This window comes from Solanum lycopersicum, chromosome 12, assembly GCF_036512215.1.
Source record: "Solanum lycopersicum chromosome 12, SLM_r2.1".
Classification (NCBI taxonomy): Eukaryota; Viridiplantae; Streptophyta; class Magnoliopsida; order Solanales; family Solanaceae; genus Solanum; species Solanum lycopersicum.
In genome coordinates, this window is record NC_090811.1 from 3,423,899 (window position 1) to 3,440,825 (window position 16,927).

The 16,927-nt window shown below is 31.4% G+C and overlaps 2 protein-coding genes across 5 annotated transcripts; both read right to left on the reverse strand.

The window, feature by feature from the left end:
- Positions 1–506: 506 nt before the first annotated feature.
- LOC101263085 (monogalactosyldiacylglycerol synthase 2, chloroplastic) lies at positions 507–5,162 on the reverse strand. 2 transcript variants are annotated; one of them, XM_004251687.5, is made up of 8 exons: positions 4,451–5,162; positions 3,217–3,389; positions 2,487–2,648; positions 2,121–2,262; positions 1,786–2,010; positions 1,608–1,670; positions 1,264–1,338; positions 507–1,160 (listed from the first exon to the last, which is right to left on the reverse strand). In XM_004251687.5, exons 1-8 carry the CDS (start codon positions 4,715–4,717, stop codon positions 900–902), a joined length of 1,368 nt encoding a protein of 455 aa, XP_004251735.1. In that variant the 5' UTR covers positions 4,718–5,162; the 3' UTR covers positions 507–899. The 2 variants fall into 2 exon arrangements, with proteins under 2 accessions (XP_004251735.1, XP_019067185.1); XM_019211640.3 differs by having other exon boundaries at positions 4,436–5,111.
- Positions 5,163–6,278: 1,116 nt separating this feature from the next.
- Positions 6,279–11,217, reverse strand: LOC101263380 (uncharacterized). 3 transcript variants are annotated; one of them, XM_004251688.5, is made up of 4 exons: positions 10,885–11,217; positions 8,688–8,728; positions 8,038–8,335; positions 6,279–6,868 (listed from the first exon to the last, which is right to left on the reverse strand). In XM_004251688.5, exons 1-4 carry the CDS (start codon positions 10,934–10,936, stop codon positions 6,591–6,593), a joined length of 669 nt encoding a protein of 222 aa, XP_004251736.1. In that variant the 5' UTR covers positions 10,937–11,217; the 3' UTR covers positions 6,279–6,590. The 3 variants fall into 3 exon arrangements, with proteins under 3 accessions (XP_004251736.1, XP_019067243.1, XP_010313809.1); XM_019211698.3 differs by having other exon boundaries at positions 10,875–11,158; XM_010315507.4 differs by lacking the exon at positions 10,885–11,217 and adding an exon at positions 10,458–10,573.
- Positions 11,218–16,927: the final 5,710 nt, after the last annotated feature.

The window sequence follows — 16,927 nt, forward strand, 5'->3', positions numbered from 1 at the left end:
CATGATATTGGTTGTTCTTTCTACCTAAACTTCTGGCTAACGACAAGAGAAAAGAAGGGACAAAGCAAGCCGAAAACTTCTAGCTTTATTACCGGACAAAAATATCTTCCTCTAATTCCTGGAATGATAGTGAGTTTGCTTCTTCAATGTTGTACTCTTAGTCTAGAAATGTGTTAATAAACTTAATCGAAATCGTTGGGGATGAGAGAGTCGTGAGTGTCCATCATTCTGTCAGCATGCAAGAACATGTGCTCATGAGCCTTCTTTGTATCAATTGAACAATCCAACTTACAAAAATGATCATATAAACACCTTCAAAAATGTATGTCACATCAACATTAGGTGTTCACATGACACAATAAGAACGAGTTGGAAGTGTTTAGTTATCAGTTGAGGCCAAATTTGAGATGTCTAAATATGCACTCTCGAAGTTTGAATGTTTGCTTATGTAATTGACAATAACATACTCACTATAATCTCATAATCGATCACAATAACCAAAAAAAAAAAAAGAACAAGCATTGTATATTCAATACAAATCAATTTTGCTAGACAAGTGAAATATCTTCAATTGTGAAGCAACCTCACACAGGCCCTTCAAGCAATCTTAATACTAAAGAAGAAGATTTCAACTCTCCAAAACATATGAAACTTCATTCAATTTCTGCATTTTTATCACAGCTCCCTCGTTCTGGTCTCGTTTTGAATTTCTTTTTTTCTCCGACTAACCAAGGATCGGAATTTGTCTAGACAATCTACAGATTACAATGAGCGCGCCAAGCGTTTTATGGCTAAAAATGAGATCATTGAACCTACCTTACATAATATCCTACTAGAACAAATATTAGACCTTGTAGTAAAAAAGACAAAAAAAAACAACCAGAATCTATGTATCTGGCTTAAATTAAGCTTGAAAATGAAGACGTGAACTCGTAAGGAATGTTGGCGAGAGGACCTCTCTGGCATGCAAGCTCGTGGATGTCCTTCACGATGTCAAAAACTGCATCGGGTTGTGCAAGTTTAAGTGCATTCTCTGATATAGTTTTGCGCTCATCCTCTTTGGTGCTAAACCACTCTGCAACAATCCGGGCTGTTTCCTTGGGGCTTCGTGTGAAAACACCAGCTCCATTGTCCACAACGTATGGAACGTTTCCCTTTTCCTGAGAAATACATAAAGGAAATGTAAATCAGTAAACACGGTCATAACAGCAGCTATACTACGATAGCTAGCAGTCGAATAATCAATGTTTTGATTTCACTAACTTGTCCGGGAATGTAGTCGTTGAGAATAATTGGCAGCCCTCTGATTAGTGCTTCTGCAATTGTACCTGGTCCAGCCTACAGGTGAAAATAACTGAAAATTTAGTCCCACATTTTGAACAATGCACAAAAAAGAATACACAGCAACAAAGGCGGAGCCAAAAGTTGAAGCTTATGGGTTCGGAGTTCTAGTACCTTCCAAATTATTGGGTTCTAAATTAATATTTGTACATATTTAATGGATATTTAGTACAAATACAGAGTTCGGACCAAGACTACCGAGTTCAGCTGAACCCGTAATCCACCCCTGCATAGCAATGCTAAAATAGGAGTGCATTGACATATACCTTTGTGATAATACAGTCGCAAGCGCCCATCCACTTCTCCATCTGTTTCTGAAATCCTTTAATCTAGATAGCAAGAGGAAAAAATATTCAAAAGAAAATTAGATTGTCAAATAAAGCTCAGGTGTTAACGTAGTTTTGTAAGGCGTATTCATACTCCAAGAATCTAATTCTGCTTTACCTTGACTGGGATGTTCCATTCGAGTGATTGTAATGTGGAAGCTAGCTCTTCATTGCGTCCACATATGACAACCATTTGCCCAATAGGTTTCTCCATTTCTTTATCGAAAAGAGCTTCTCCAAGAGCCTTTGCAGTTTTTTTCACTGGTCCCATCCCTTCACCCCCGCCCATCAGCAACACTGCCGGCAATGTGGGATCCATCTCGAGCTCTACTCTGAGGTCATCCTATAGCAATTATCAAGAAAACAATCAGAAAAAAGGAAAAATGAAACATGTAAAAATGAAACATGGATTCGAAGGACTGTAATTCTGTTGTAAATGAATGAAACATTCACCTTGGTAAATATTGCTCTACAAAAAGAGGGACGAATAGGCAACCCGAAAACGCGTGTTTGAGATTCCTCCAATCCATCAAATAAAGCCCTCTTTGCTACCTCCTCAGCGGGGCAGTACAATCGATTGACTCCAGGGTGAAACCTATCATTCAAAAGAGGATATCGGTTAAACTGACATATTTGACATGAAAGCTATATTGTCTGAACTCTCCAAAAATGTCACTGCACCCATGTTGAATCCTCCAAAAATGCACTACTTTTGGATGATCTAACATGCACCTGGCAGAATATTTGAAGAGTCCAAGCAACATAGCAAGAAAGTGTTAGATATATTCAAACTCCAAATTAAGTTACTCGATAATTTACCATGTACGGTGGCAAGTACTGAGGTCTGTAATAACCGTGACAAATATTACTTTCTTTTGTAAACCTTGCCATTTTAGAACCCACAAAGGAATATGCTGCATTAGGGGATGAACGCTAATGATTATGTCTGGCTTGTACTCCATCAGGCCAGCCTCCACCTCCCTTCATTTTCACAAATCAATAATTAGATATGAAACTTAAGCAACCAGGTCAGAAATCTTTCTTAACAAACGAGACAAGTCGATATTGACAAAAAGATAAGATATGAAGCATTAAAGAAATGATTAAAGATTCTTGAATGTACTCAAAATACAGTACTATAATTGAAAATGATGAATTTATGGTGTGCTAACCTACCCGGCGCATCAAGGAGTATCAAAGGAAAATCATTTAGAAAATAACGGAAGTGATAGGTTATCACGCTAAAGATTACTACCTCCGTTTCAATTTTTTTGTCTTACTTCATTTTTTAGTATGTTTCAGAAAGAATGTCTGGCAATTCTTTAGTTCTAATTTTTCACGTGGCATGTTTAAGATCACAAGATTAAAGAACACTTAAGTACATTCTACATATCTTTCGTTTGAAACAACAAGATTCAAAAGTTTTCATTACTTTCTTAAACCTCGTGCCTAGTCAAAACTAGACAAACAAATTTAAAGTGGAAGGAGTATCATTAACCATCGGAAGTATCAAACATCTACAATTTTGAAAACAAAGAAGGAACTATACTTGGCGTAAAAGGCGGCAATGGCAGCAAGATAAGCAGAGTGTATCCAACGAGGGGATGTCCCGTGAAATGCAACCCTCCAAAGCTGAACATGTTTAACCATGAACTTGTATTGCTGTTCCATGGTGTTCAATGGCCATCCAGTGTATTCTTTCCAAACATCTTTTACAAAAACCTACAACAATCGAACACATCTGACATTACATATTGAAATATGAATTTGCGGTACGTCCAATAAATACTTCATTAGGAATGTCATACCATGAGCGGGAAAAACTGCAGTAACTGAATTGTTAAACTTAACAAGTAAAAATTAATGCCGGAGAAGTATTTAACTAGATGGGATCTCCATAAACATGAAAATTATGTAGATCAACGCAAAGAAAACACAACTTGTAGGTAGAGATGACAACACGAATCAATATTAAATCTCTAAGCAAGGGGATTTGGGGATTCACAATATCAAACAAAAAATGCAATAAAAAGAGAAATTCAGATCAAATAGCTAGAAAACCAAAAGGATAGAACGTATATTATACATTATAATGTCCTTTACTTTCAAGAACTAACCAAAACTTCAAAGAAAAAAACTTGGTTTTTATCATTGGAAAACGGAAACTCAATACCTCAATATGAAAAATGACTCAATATTGCACATAGGGCAACACGAATCCACATGGAATTTCTAAGCAAGGAGATTAATGGGATTCACAATTCCAAACTAAAAAAATGCAACAAAAAGAGCAATTCAGATCAAATAGCTAGAAAACCAGAAAGATAATAACTTTACGATGTGATATCCTAAAACTTCAAGAACTATTCAAAACTTCAAAAGAAAAAAACTTGGCCTTTATCATTGGAAATTCAATACCTCAATATGACAAATGACTCAACAACAGATAGGACAATCGCAAATCGACATAGCATTTCTAAGCAAGGGAATTCACAATCCCACATAAAATGCGGCAATTCAAATTCAAATAGCTAGAAAACCAGAACTATAATAACTTTACATTATAATATCCTTAACTTTCAAGAACTAATCAAAACTTCAAAAAAAAAAAACTTAGCATTCATCATTGGAAATTCAATAACTCCATTGGACAAATGATACAATAATTCACATAGAACAACACGAATCGACATAGAATTTCAAAGCAAAGGGATTCACAATTCCAAACAAACACAGCATTTTCATATCAAATAGCTAGAAAACCATACAGATTGAAACTTTACATTATACTCATCCCCAAATTCCAAATGAAACGCATCGCGAATAGCCTCAGCTGAAGCCCTATGCCCACCCCCTGTATCACTCATCAAAATAAGCACATTTTTTGTCCTTTCAGCACCAAGCTGCACCATTTCCATTGTATCATTTTCATCTTGAAATTCAATATTACATCTCTTTGTAATATTGTTATTCCCTACAAACCCATAAACCCCAACTCTCTCCAATACCGTGCTTATTGGATTCCTCACCGGAATCACCTCAGTCACCATTTTTCCTCAATTCTTGAAATCTCTATATTTGGTAAAAAAGTTCAAATCTTTTTCCACTTTTTAGCAAATGTATATCAAAACCAAACACCCATCCACATAAAGATTTCAAATTATCAAGAAAAGAATGAATCCACCACTCCTTTGACCTGCCGGAAAATGGGGTTCTTTTTCCCGGCAAGATCAAAGAGTTGGGGATTAAAAAAAGAGAAAATGGCTATAAAAACACAAAGGGTCAACAAAATTTCAAGAAAATGGAAGAATTGGACACCCTTTAAAGGATTTTCAGAGAGTTGAAAGCATGGAGAAATGGGGAGTTTTTTTCTCTTTCTGTTAATAGGAGATGATGAAAGGACAGAACAGAGAGATATGTGGAGAATGGTTCTGTATATTTGGTGGCAATGTGTTGAGGAATTTTTATGACATAACAAATCAGTACGTTCAAATTGACAATTAAATTATTTTAATTTTAAATATAAATGTTTATATGATGCTTTTACAAAATAATTATATCCATGTCAGAATTAATCGATGAATTGGAGTGTTTTATTATCCGTTAAAATTAAGTTAAGATGTTTCGATGTACACTTCTAAAGTTTAATTCATTACTTACCAGCTAAGAATAAATTTGAATATGTATTTATGTATTACACTTTTTTTAGCGTATTCAAATATAACTCGCTAAAAATAAATAACTTATATAGTCATTTCTCTTTTTTTTAAAAATAATTATGAATTATGATGTTTGGAATTGCTTATTCTATGTGTTATCTCTTATTATACATGATTTGAAATCTATTATTTTTATTTTATTTAATACTATAGATTTTTACTGTTCGAGCCGAAAATATTAAATATTAAATTTTTATATATTTATGTCTAATTAAATTATGTCACGTAAATTAAAATGTTTGAAATTTGATTTTGAAGTTGATTTGTAAAAAAAATACAATGTGGTGGTCCTTCCATATGTCTTTTGACAGATGTTTGCATACATTCAATGAGAATTAAAATCTTATAATATGATATAATACATAGTTTTTATGGGCCATTGCCAAGTTTATTGAGTTGTATTTAGTCCCAAAAAAAAAAAGGAAGGTACCTTTTTGAAATTTCAAAATTTTAAATTTAAAACTTTTAAGGAATATGCCTTTATTAGAAAAAAGTTAAAATAGTAGAAAAAGACAGAAAAAGGAAAGTCACAAATCAGGTACACATGGTGTTGTCTGTTACCATTTTCAAAGATTATTAACTTTCGGAGTTGTTTGGTTCGTAGACAAAGTTATTTTAATGAGAAACGATATTTCGAAGGTAGAATAAAATAATATCAAATTAGAAGAAATAAAGTGAGATATCCAAAAATAAGGTTGCGCTCATATTTATATTCCATTTGGTTGAAGGTATAAATCCAAAATTAACGTTACGATTAAATATATACTATGTTTAATTGAAGGTATACATTTACACCTCCAACCAAACAAAATATAATTTTAATCTCTTGATATATCTCACCTTATATTACGTACCAAACGACCTGCCGTTTAAGATAGTATAATCCATCAACTTGTCATAAACTAATGACTTATATAAATTCTATTAGAGTTAGACTAATACATCACAAATATTTTCAAAGAAAACACTGAAAAGTTTATACTGATTGTTGATGCATCTTGTAAGCTACATTGCCCTCTCAATACATCTGGTATCCAAAAGATTAAACGCGCACCTTTGACTCGAACTATATATAAACATAACAGATAGTTACATTGTATCGAGATCTTAAGACATATGTATATATGTCTACACAACTCGGAGCTTTTCAAATCCTGAATCTGCATCTGAGGTTATCTACATTCAGGTAGAGAAGCAAACCTACTCAATTGATGCCACGACAGATCGGGCAGGGAGGATCTGTTGCATTGTCATGATGAGTTCTTTCCTCCAAACAATCAGCATGGTAAAGATGACCACAAACTAAAACTGCCACAACAGAGGGCTCGTAGGAAGGTATGTTGCTATCGAGCATATAGTGTTTCTTTCTCAAAGGCTTCTGACATAATCCGCAAAACTGCTTGGTGACGTTGGAAGACGTTGCATTTGTTGCCAGTAAACTGGGCGCAACGCCAACACTTTCTGGTTTTTGAGGTTTACTCTCTGAAAAGAAATGCAAAGGAAGTCAAGTGAGAAGCAGAAAATAATATCAAAGATGTTAATAGTGCAGTGTTATCAAAAACATAAAGCGGAATCCGTTGGGGCTTTAAGTGCAAATCGAAAATAAAGCATGAGCTTTAATGAAAAAAGACGCAAAGGGAGCAAGAAAATACAAATATATATATTTAGTCGAAGACTAATAATTATAGGCATGAATGACAAATATATGAACAAAGAAAGTGAAAAAAAATACGACAAAATGAAATTTCAGTTGTTTAATGTCGCCTCTTTGGAAGAGACTCATTGACAAAGAAAAGTATGACTTAGAAGATTTGATGATAACACTAAAGCATACTTTAAGCAAGGTGAAGCGCTCAACACATTTTGAGCCTCGCTTGAAGGCCTAAGTGCGCCTTTGACAACACTGCTCAAGTGTTGCTTAAAGATGATTGGCTTAATACACGAACGACAACTTGAACTTGTCCAAACATTTTTGTTTTTCATTTAGACAACTAATCTAGAGGCCCTATGCATTGAACACCTTATGTTATCAAGAATGTGCCTATTGAACACGCCTTGATGTACGTGTCTCTGTTTTGCAGAAAGATTGGATCTTTCGGAGGAGAAATTTTTTCCAACTCCTCTTCTTCTTCCTCCTCCCCGAAAGAACTGGTGTTGCCAGAAAATGAAGCTTTACAGAGTTCTTCTTTTCAACTCCTCTCCCTTTGTCTCTCTTTCATGTCATGAATTCTTATTTTTCTTTGGTCATTGGTTTTATTTGTCATATCAAGAGCAAAAAACGTTCATGCACCTTAGTTTGTTTAGAATTGTAAGATAAGTGATCAATACACATTTTTAATAATGTAAACCTTTCAATAGGTTGGGGCCCTAGATAGGTGTCTAAATGAATCTTTTTTCTTGGCTCAGCCATTTAGGGGGTCGTCTATGTATTCAACCAAGTAGATTCAAAAGAAAGATAAGAGAATCACGCAAGACTGATACAAAAAGAACATGAAAATTGATTTACAAGGCCACCTTTAATTTCTATTAGAACTATCTTACATTTGATGGCAAAACAAGAACTTGGCCTCCAAACGAGACCAAGATCCATGTGCAACTACTAAGGAGTTGCACAAGATGTATGTGGAAAAAGATAAGGAAATAAGTTGCACCTGTGTCATGTCCAGAATCCGAGTTGCATTTACTAGCTGACTTTGCAGACATCAGCTCATCATAAAAAGAAGTGGTCCCACCACGGGAAGTTGATGCCTCAGCATTATTAGAAGACCTCCGTCGAGTATAATGGAGCCCATAGTAGTGATGAGGATTCTTTGAACACATTGCCTGGTCAATATTTCGACGGTGAACAATGGATGGTTGTTGACATTGTGTTGCCTTTGAAGAATCATCTATGATATCCATAATTGATGAGAAAGACTTTGTTGCATAGACATCAACTTGATGAGAGGTCTGCCAATTAATACAAGAAAAGATCTAAGAAGGATAAGCAAGAACATTGTAATGCCAAATCATTTAGTGTTGGTACTCTTTCACCTCCCGATTATGTACATAAAAACCTTCTCCTCATAAATTTTTAAGGTGGGAATGTCACAACATTAATAACTAAGTCAATTAATCCCAGCTCATCAATATCTATAGAATACAGTCAATCGAGCTGATATATATTCTTCCACCATTTTACATGATTCCCAAAAATGCAACAGATGCAGATGTGTAAGCAGAGTAACTTTGAAGATTGAACCACATAGCAAAACTAGCAGAAATATTTAACTACCACTGCATGACAGGAAAGAAAGCTAACCTGTCTCGACAAGGCATCCATTCCAGGTGGAGGCAGCTGGTCTGCAGCAACATGAATAAAGCTTCGAATTACTATTCAAGTATTTGACTGTCATTTCTCAAGGAAACTAACTATGCAAGCACAATGAATATCTCCACAAACATTTTTTCATTCTGTATGTATGTGCTAGTGTTGATTGGTAGGACTTAGGAGGGAGACTCCGTTGAACTCGAACAAATACTGAACGAACAAAAATCATCCTAGAATTTGTATGTCATGCTTCTAAGAATTTCTCACACGAAAAGCATTACAATGATGGTGAGCTTCTTCTAGAAAGAATTCTATTCAAATAGAAGAAACTTAGTGCAGCTACACTTTAATAAGGCAAAATAATCGGAATTTTCGGTGTGTGACAACGATAGGGTAGATGGAACAAGAAAATGGCATGGGATACTATGCAGCAAAAGATCAAGTTTCCATCAGACCATCTTCCGCATAAGTAGAAAAATAAGGTGATGCAAATGGCATATGTTACATATCATAGTTGGGAACCAACGTAGTACGAAGCAGAAGGAAAAGAAGTCTTGCGAAAATTGTGAGGAGTATGGAGAAGTGATCCCTTGACAGTTGAAGGTCATACGCAGATAACGGTAAGTTAGCCACGAGGTCATGTTCAACAATGCTTAGATATCCTATATCACTACTAAAAGTAAGGAAATCCAATCAATAGTGAACATATTATTTCTGTTTCTAAAAGAGTGAAGTGAATTCTCATGACTAACCAACTACAAGCAATTTAAAAGACATAAAAACTCAGATTATTGATCTGAAATAATCGTCTAAAATCCAAAAACTCAAACACAGGAAATGGAACTTTCTACTAAAATTCCATTCACCAAACTCTAAAAGCCTAACAATTCATCGGAAGTTAAACCTTTTGTTGGATAAATGAATTGCTCTCCACAAAGAATGTAAATAAAGCAACCTTTACTTGTTAGCAAGCTGTCAACTAAGGGACCAACGTCCCAATACCTTTTTTTACTAACTAAGGTGTCCAGATTAGCTTGTGCACACTCAAATAATTCCACGAGAAATCTGGTATTCCCACCAACACAAGTATTGCGTAACTCTGTTCACCTAACCTTGGATAAATAGGAAGAAATCACCTAGTGTTTTTGCCTCCGCTGGAATTTAACCACTAGAAAACGTCCATACTTCCCAGCACATTAAAAAAAATGGAACTATACCATTAGTGATTGATAACTATAAAACAAGCAATTTTTCTATTAAGAAGCTACAATACCTCACTACCCACTCTACCCCTCTAAACACCTTTTTGGAGCAGCATTGCATAATTTCAAGTAAATTACAACACCAAGTATAATGTTAATCGAACAGTCAAATCAACCACCGAGAATTCTTCCAAACAAGAAAAAGAATAAAGAAAATAAGACAACAGGGTGAGCATTTTCAGCGGAAATAAACACAAAAGGGAAGAAGAAGCATTTATAAGCAAGAACCAACTTTTACCAGTACAAGAAGAAATCTTATTGAGATCAGTTCTCCTCTTTCTTTTCCCGATATGTATAATACACACACAACAACCAATTATATGTGAAATGTAAAAATCCAAGTGTCAACCTAAAGAAAACGTCCCAACATTGCAGAGCCACGACTTTCGCTAAGAGGATTCAAAATATAAACAAATAGCACAAACAAACCAAGGGGATTATTCATCATGTACAATATATAAACACACATAAAAATATAATTTTGATCTTATATATATACCGTGTAATTTCTACCAAATCCCTAGCTCCGCCCTTGAGTCCCGATACTTCCAACATTAAGAAATAAATGAGACTCTAGTTTTAGACATTAATAACTACTCCCATTAACCTAACAATTTCTCAATTAACAACCTATAACCACAACCCCCAATCTAAACACCTTTTTTGGAGGGCGGAGCCAGGTAGGGTCAAGGGCTTCATTCGAACCCCATTCGACAACAAATTAAACTATTTATAAGACAACAAAAGTGAATTTTGAACCCCTTACTATTCATATTTCGTAACCTAGTGAAAATACTGGCTCCGCCGCTTACTAGCATTGCATAATTCCAAGTAAATTACAATCAATAGAAAAACAATCAAGAAAACAAAACAATTCAGCACAAAAAAAAAACAAGAAGCATTTTAAGCAAAGTACCAATTTTTACCAGTAAGAGAATGAGTTTTATTGAGATCAGCTCTTCTCTTTCTCTTCCCCATAAGTTTTAAACACACACCCACAAAGCCAATTTCATGTAAACTCAACAAGATTAAAACTTTTTAGAAAATCAGTGGCTATTTAGCCACTAATTTTTGGGGTTTTGGGTAGTTAATTGCTTAATTTGGGAAAAAATGGATTCTTTGGGGGGTGGGGGTGGGGGGTAGGGGGGTTAGAGCAAGGACACGATGGTACGAAAAATATAAATTTCACAGAAAAGACATGGGAGGAGAAAGAAGAGAGACGTGTCGTTAACTTAGCTCTCGGTTTGATCATAGATTTCGAAGTTAAATTTTAGGTTTTATGAAATTTTATGTTGTATTTAGACGTGTATTTTTTATTTTACAAAAAAGAAATTATATTTTATGATGAAAAGTAAGGATGGGATATTATGATATGGTACGATATTTGAAAATTTCTAATCTTAATTTTGGTATTTGGTTTATAAAATGTTATACCATGACCATATCAATTTAAATCGGTATAGATTAGTATGTTGAAAATCGATTTCGATATTTTACGGTATGGATAATTGATAATTACAATTTGTTCAACTTCGATTAACATATACGCGTATATTGAAGTATTATGGCTTGACAATTAAACAAAGTCTTAATTGTATCATACTAACACATTATGTATGTACAAATATATGTATAAGTACGAACAACTCCTTTTGTTAGTCGATTACAATTCAAATACTTTTGTCAATCAAAATAGAGTAGTCAAAGTTTTAACTTCTGAACATTTAGTTTATACTAATACTAGTTTGCATATTTGTCAATGTTTAAATAATGTATATGTTATATATGTAACTATATTCTTATATATTGTATTTGATATTGCGGCATGTTATACCTAAATATCAAATACTAAAAAAATTAAAATATATATCATATATCATACCGTAGGTTTTGACTAAACTAAGTCATTATATAAAGTAATTCACCGAAATAATACATTTTTTAAAAAAATTTATAAAATTAGTATAAACTTATTTCACAGTAACGTTTTAGGGTATATTTTATTTTTTAAAAGTTGACGACGTTAGATTGATATACGTTACTCACAGTAACGTTTTACTCCTAACACGTTACTCATAATAACGTTTTAGGAGTAAAACATTACTCAAAATAACGTTTTAGGAATAAAACGTTATTCACAGTAACATATATCAACCTAACGCTGTTAGTTTTTATAAAATAAAATCTATCCTAAAACGTTACTGTGAAATACGTTTATACCAGTTTTGTAAAATTTCTGAAAAAAGTATTATTTTAATAATTTGCTTTATATAATGGCTTTTAGTCAAAAAATCATAATATCAAAATCACTATATTAATTTTTTTTAGTATAATATAATATTTCGATATATAGCATACCATGTCCACCCGTAACGAGAAGTCTCAAAAGTTACTCTAAATTGAATTTTATAAGGTTGAAAATATTTAAAAGATCAAAGTTTGAAATATGGCTTGTTTTTGTTACCTATCGAACTATTTTTTCTAGGATTAATTTTGTCTCGATAAATGACAATGTAATTGTTAGCACTCGTATGGAGACCTTTAATTTACTATGTGAAAGATAAAATAATTTAGTAATATGGCTAGTATACTTCACATGTTTCATACTTTAATTATCATATATCCCTATTTTCTTGCAAATTATAATTTCAAAAATTAAACTCATCGAAGAATAACATCACATTACATTTTCTAAATATATATGTTTGAAACTGGAAGTGGATTTTCTTTTTCGAAATTTGAACTATTCATTTTCATTTCGAACAATAGTTAAAAAAAATTAAATATAAATAACACTTTTTCTTGATTTTTATCCGATTTTCGCATTCAAATTTGCGATAATAGTGTTGAAAACCGCAATTTATTAAGAATGTGTTTTTCTTAAAAAGATAACATCGCTTTAAATGACACTATGTATTCAGGCTACAAAAACAATCACATACTTAGTATTTTCAAAAATAAAGTCCAAAAATATTAAGATATACCTAGGTCTTATTATTATTTCATTATTTTTGTTGATAGATCATCGACTTAAAAGATTATGCACACAGACTACGAAGTAAAACTACTCTAGTATTTTCTAGAAAATGGGTCAAAAGGATAGGCCCATTAGCCCAAAAAAGGCTTGTTCTTGCATATCCATGACCCAATATATAGAAGCCTTTCATCTTGAAGACCAAAACAATTTTCAAACTCTACATCATCATTGATTCTTCGGTGAATCTTGTTATAGACAGAATATTAGCGTTATCTAACATATTTGATTTCTATACTATTTATTAAGATCAAATGTAGGTTATCAAAAAATTATAGTTGATAGTACGAATGTGACTTTATCTTTTAACTAACTAAGTTCATCAAACAAGTATTACGTTTGATCATAACTCTGACCCAATCACCCTGCTCAACCCTCTCAATTAAAATCAATTTTCTATTAAAATGTTGAAGATAATAATTATTCTAATAAGTTTATAAATATTTGAATGTGTTGAATAAGAAAAAAAAACTAAAAAGAATGAAGAATATGTTTTGAATCCTAAAAATAAATTATGTGTTTCTTTGCTAAACCTAAATAAGATACTAAAGAGATAAATGAAAATGCTTAGGACTCTTGATGTAATTTTCTATGCTTAGTAATTTTCTATCTCTTTTTGGTCTACATGGCACTAGCTTGAAAAAAAAGCAACCAGTGTTGGGCCAACAAGATAGTGTCACGGAGGCTGAAAAGGGTAGAAAATTACTTATAAAATAAGTTCAGGGGGTAATAGGACCTTAGTATAATATAAGTGTGTCTCTGAGATTTTGGGCATAGGTTGAGGGGTATTAGCGCATTATCCCTTATGAAATCGAAGAAAACTGAAAAAAGAACAAATAAAATTTGTTGTATAATTCATTAATTGTTTGTTATATTAAAAATAAAAGACCATATCATTATTATTTATAGAAAAACAAAATAAAAGGTGATATACGTTATTTGTTGGGTAGATACTAAATTAAAAGAAAACTAAATATACTGTATTTAATGTAGATTTATATTCTAAAATATTTCTAATTAGAAAAGCAAAATGTATTGTACCATTAATATAAATCATAAATTAAAAGGGAAGTAAATTAAAATACTTGTTTTAAATTGTTTTTCAATTTAAAATTTTAAGATAAAATAATTATTTTCTTTTCTTATCCTTTATATGTAGTAATTATTCCTAAAAACTACATACAATATTGAATGAAATGAATATTTGACGAAGAAAGAGATATTATCTTGAATTCTTGATATGTTAATAATGAAAAAATAATCAAAATTTTTCTAATTTTTTTTAAGACACATATAAAAAAAAATATCTTAAAGCCATTTTTACATGCACAAATTACTAACGTTCCATCCCATAACCATAACGTAAATTATTGAATAGTAATGCTAACAAACAAAGATAAGAAAATGACAACAATTAATAGAAGATGATGTATAATTCAGAGGAAAGATTAGAAAGGTAGCGACTTATTTGTTTCCATTAATATTAAGACGTCTGAATTGAATCTGAATATTTAGAAATGCATTAAGATCTATATATGTAAATCTGAATAAACATTTAAATATTTTAAGATGTTGTCCTTGAATCTAAACACTGAATTATTGGGATTGTTTGTTTTCGATATCTGAATATACATGTGAAAATAAATGTTATATTAATAAAATATTATAAAAATTTCATTTTAATAAAATATTTTTTTTATAGAAAATGATATTTTAAACATTCTTATTGTAACAAACAGTGGCGGAGCCACCATAGTTTTAGGGGGTTCATCCGAACTCTCTTCGATGGAAAATTATATTATTTTTATATAATTAAAATATTTTTTTATGTATATATAGTAGATGTTGAACTCCCTTCGGCTACTTCGTGTGTCTATTCTTCAGATTTTTAACTCCCTTATTGAAAATTCTGACTCCTCTTATGGTAACATGATAATATATCTATTAAGAATTTAACATTAAGTTACATTATTAATATAACTATTCTTTACACTCAAAAACTTTGAAAATCTAATATAACGCAATGTAAAATAGTTTATATAGAGTAGTAATATAATGTTTATGAAATTTTTTTATTTCATTATGGACATTTGTTATTGTTATGGATCAACTAATTAATACTTTCTTATTTTCTAAAATTGTGCTAAATATTATATCATGAAGTGCTTATCAATCAAATGTATTAATTAATTTGGAAAAGGGCCTAAAATACCTTCAAAGTATTGAAAACGGTAGAAAAATTAACCTTCATGAACTTATTGGCTCCAAAATGCCCTTCTCATCCACCTATTGGTTTCACAATACACTTTTGATTCAAAATTGACCACTTATTTAACTATTTAAAATTAAACTGGTAAAATATTTTTAAAAATAATTGGCGCTCAACTATTGGTTATAATTTAATTTATTAATATAACGTATAAATCAATCCACTACCCACTCATTACTAACTAAATCGCACCCAATTAATAAATCAATTATATCAAAATCGCCATAAACACACTAAAACACGAAAAAATTACAGATTGCTGAAAATAACATCCAAATTATTTGAGTCATATCGAAGCCCCAATTAAATTTAGATTGAGCCACTTATTAAGGAAGACACTTTTTATAAGATTCTCTTTAAGCTTGAATTCGAAATTTATGATTAAAGGTAAAGAAGTAGTACATCCCGAATTAATTCATGAATTTTTTAAATATAATTTAATAAATATTTATGATTTATTTTAAAACCTTTAGTAAATTATTTTAAAAAAAAGTTGTCTATGAAGTAACATCACATAATTGAGACGAAAGAATAATTAAGATGAACATATTTAGACTTTTAAGTTTATCGGTAATTTTTATTTGGACACTTGAATGTATGATAATTTACTTTTCTACATAATTTTTCGCCTCAAATTTTTAATACACTCATTGACAGTAGCTTTTTAGTTGTTCCATTAGTAATATGACGGGTTTATTAATTTGGTGGGTTTAATTAGTAATGACTGGATAGTGAATTGATTTATAAATTATAAGTTAAATTATAACAAATAATTGAGTGTCACATATTTTTTAAAAAAAATATTTAAATAGTTTAAATTTAAAATCGTTAAATAAGTGGTCAATAAAGGTGGATGACAATGGTATTTTTGAGTCAATATGTGGATGAGAAGGGTATTTTGGAGCAAATAGGTGGATGGAAGGTAATTTTGTACAATTTTCAATTATGAAAGTAAGGGAGGTATATTAAGTAGTAAGAATAAAGGAAATTATAAATCGGCAAACATGTAATTATCACTAATTAAATAAGAAAAAAACTTTTATTGTTGTGATGTCGTTGAATTAAGTAAGAATCTTTTTTTTTGAGTCTGAATAGAGTTAAGGGGATCTGATTCATTCAGATGTATTCAAACTCATTAAGAGATTTATAAGGAAATAAAACAAACAAACATAATGAACTGAATCTGAATAATTAAGATTCAGTCCTCAAAACCAAACACACTAAATGAGGCAAATTTGATTTATTAAAATTTAGATTCCTATTAAATGCAAACAATGAATCCTTAGTTCAGTTATATTAATTTTTTTTAAAAAAAACATAATACATAAAAGTGCATTCACAAAACATAGAAAGAAATGAATATTTGATGAGGAAAGAGATATTATCTTGAATTCTTGATACATAAATAATGAAAAAATTACCAATTTTTTTCTATTTTTTTTAAAGACATTTAAAAAGAAAAATACTATAAATATATAAATAATTTTGCTTGGCAAAAGGAGAACTACCATAAAATCCTGTTTAATGATGTTGCATCCTAACTACTAAAATATTTCTTAAAAGCCATATTTACGTGAACAAATTATTGAAATTTTTATATTTTATACAATATATCAGTTATAATGTTCTATTCCACAATTATAACGTGATAAATAATTAAATTTAA

Excerpts from the sequence above, each read along its gene's own strand:
- LOC101263380 (XM_004251688.5), bottom strand. The coding sequence starts at position 10,936 with ATGGGGAAGAGAAAGAGAAGAGCTGATCTCAATAAAACTCATTCTCTT. Across the intron at positions 8,729-10,884 it reads TAAAACTCATTCTCTTACTG|ACCAGCTGCCTCCACCTGGA; the intron begins GTAAAAATTGGT and ends ATGTTGCTGCAG. Across the intron at positions 6,869-8,037 it reads GGATTCTGGACATGACACAG|AGAGTAAACCTCAAAAACCA; the intron begins GTGCAACTTATT and ends ATTTCTTTTCAG.
- LOC101263085 (XM_019211640.3), bottom strand. The coding sequence starts at position 4,717 with ATGGTGACTGAGGTGATTCCGGTGAGGAATCCAATAAGCACGGTATTG. Across the intron at positions 3,390-4,435 it reads ATAATGTAAAGTTTCAATCT|GTTTTTGTAAAAGATGTTTG; the intron begins GTATGGTTTTCT and ends CGATTGTTGTAG. Across the intron at positions 2,011-2,120 it reads GTAGAGCAATATTTACCAAG|GATGACCTCAGAGTAGAGCT; the intron begins GTGAATGTTTCA and ends TAATTGCTATAG.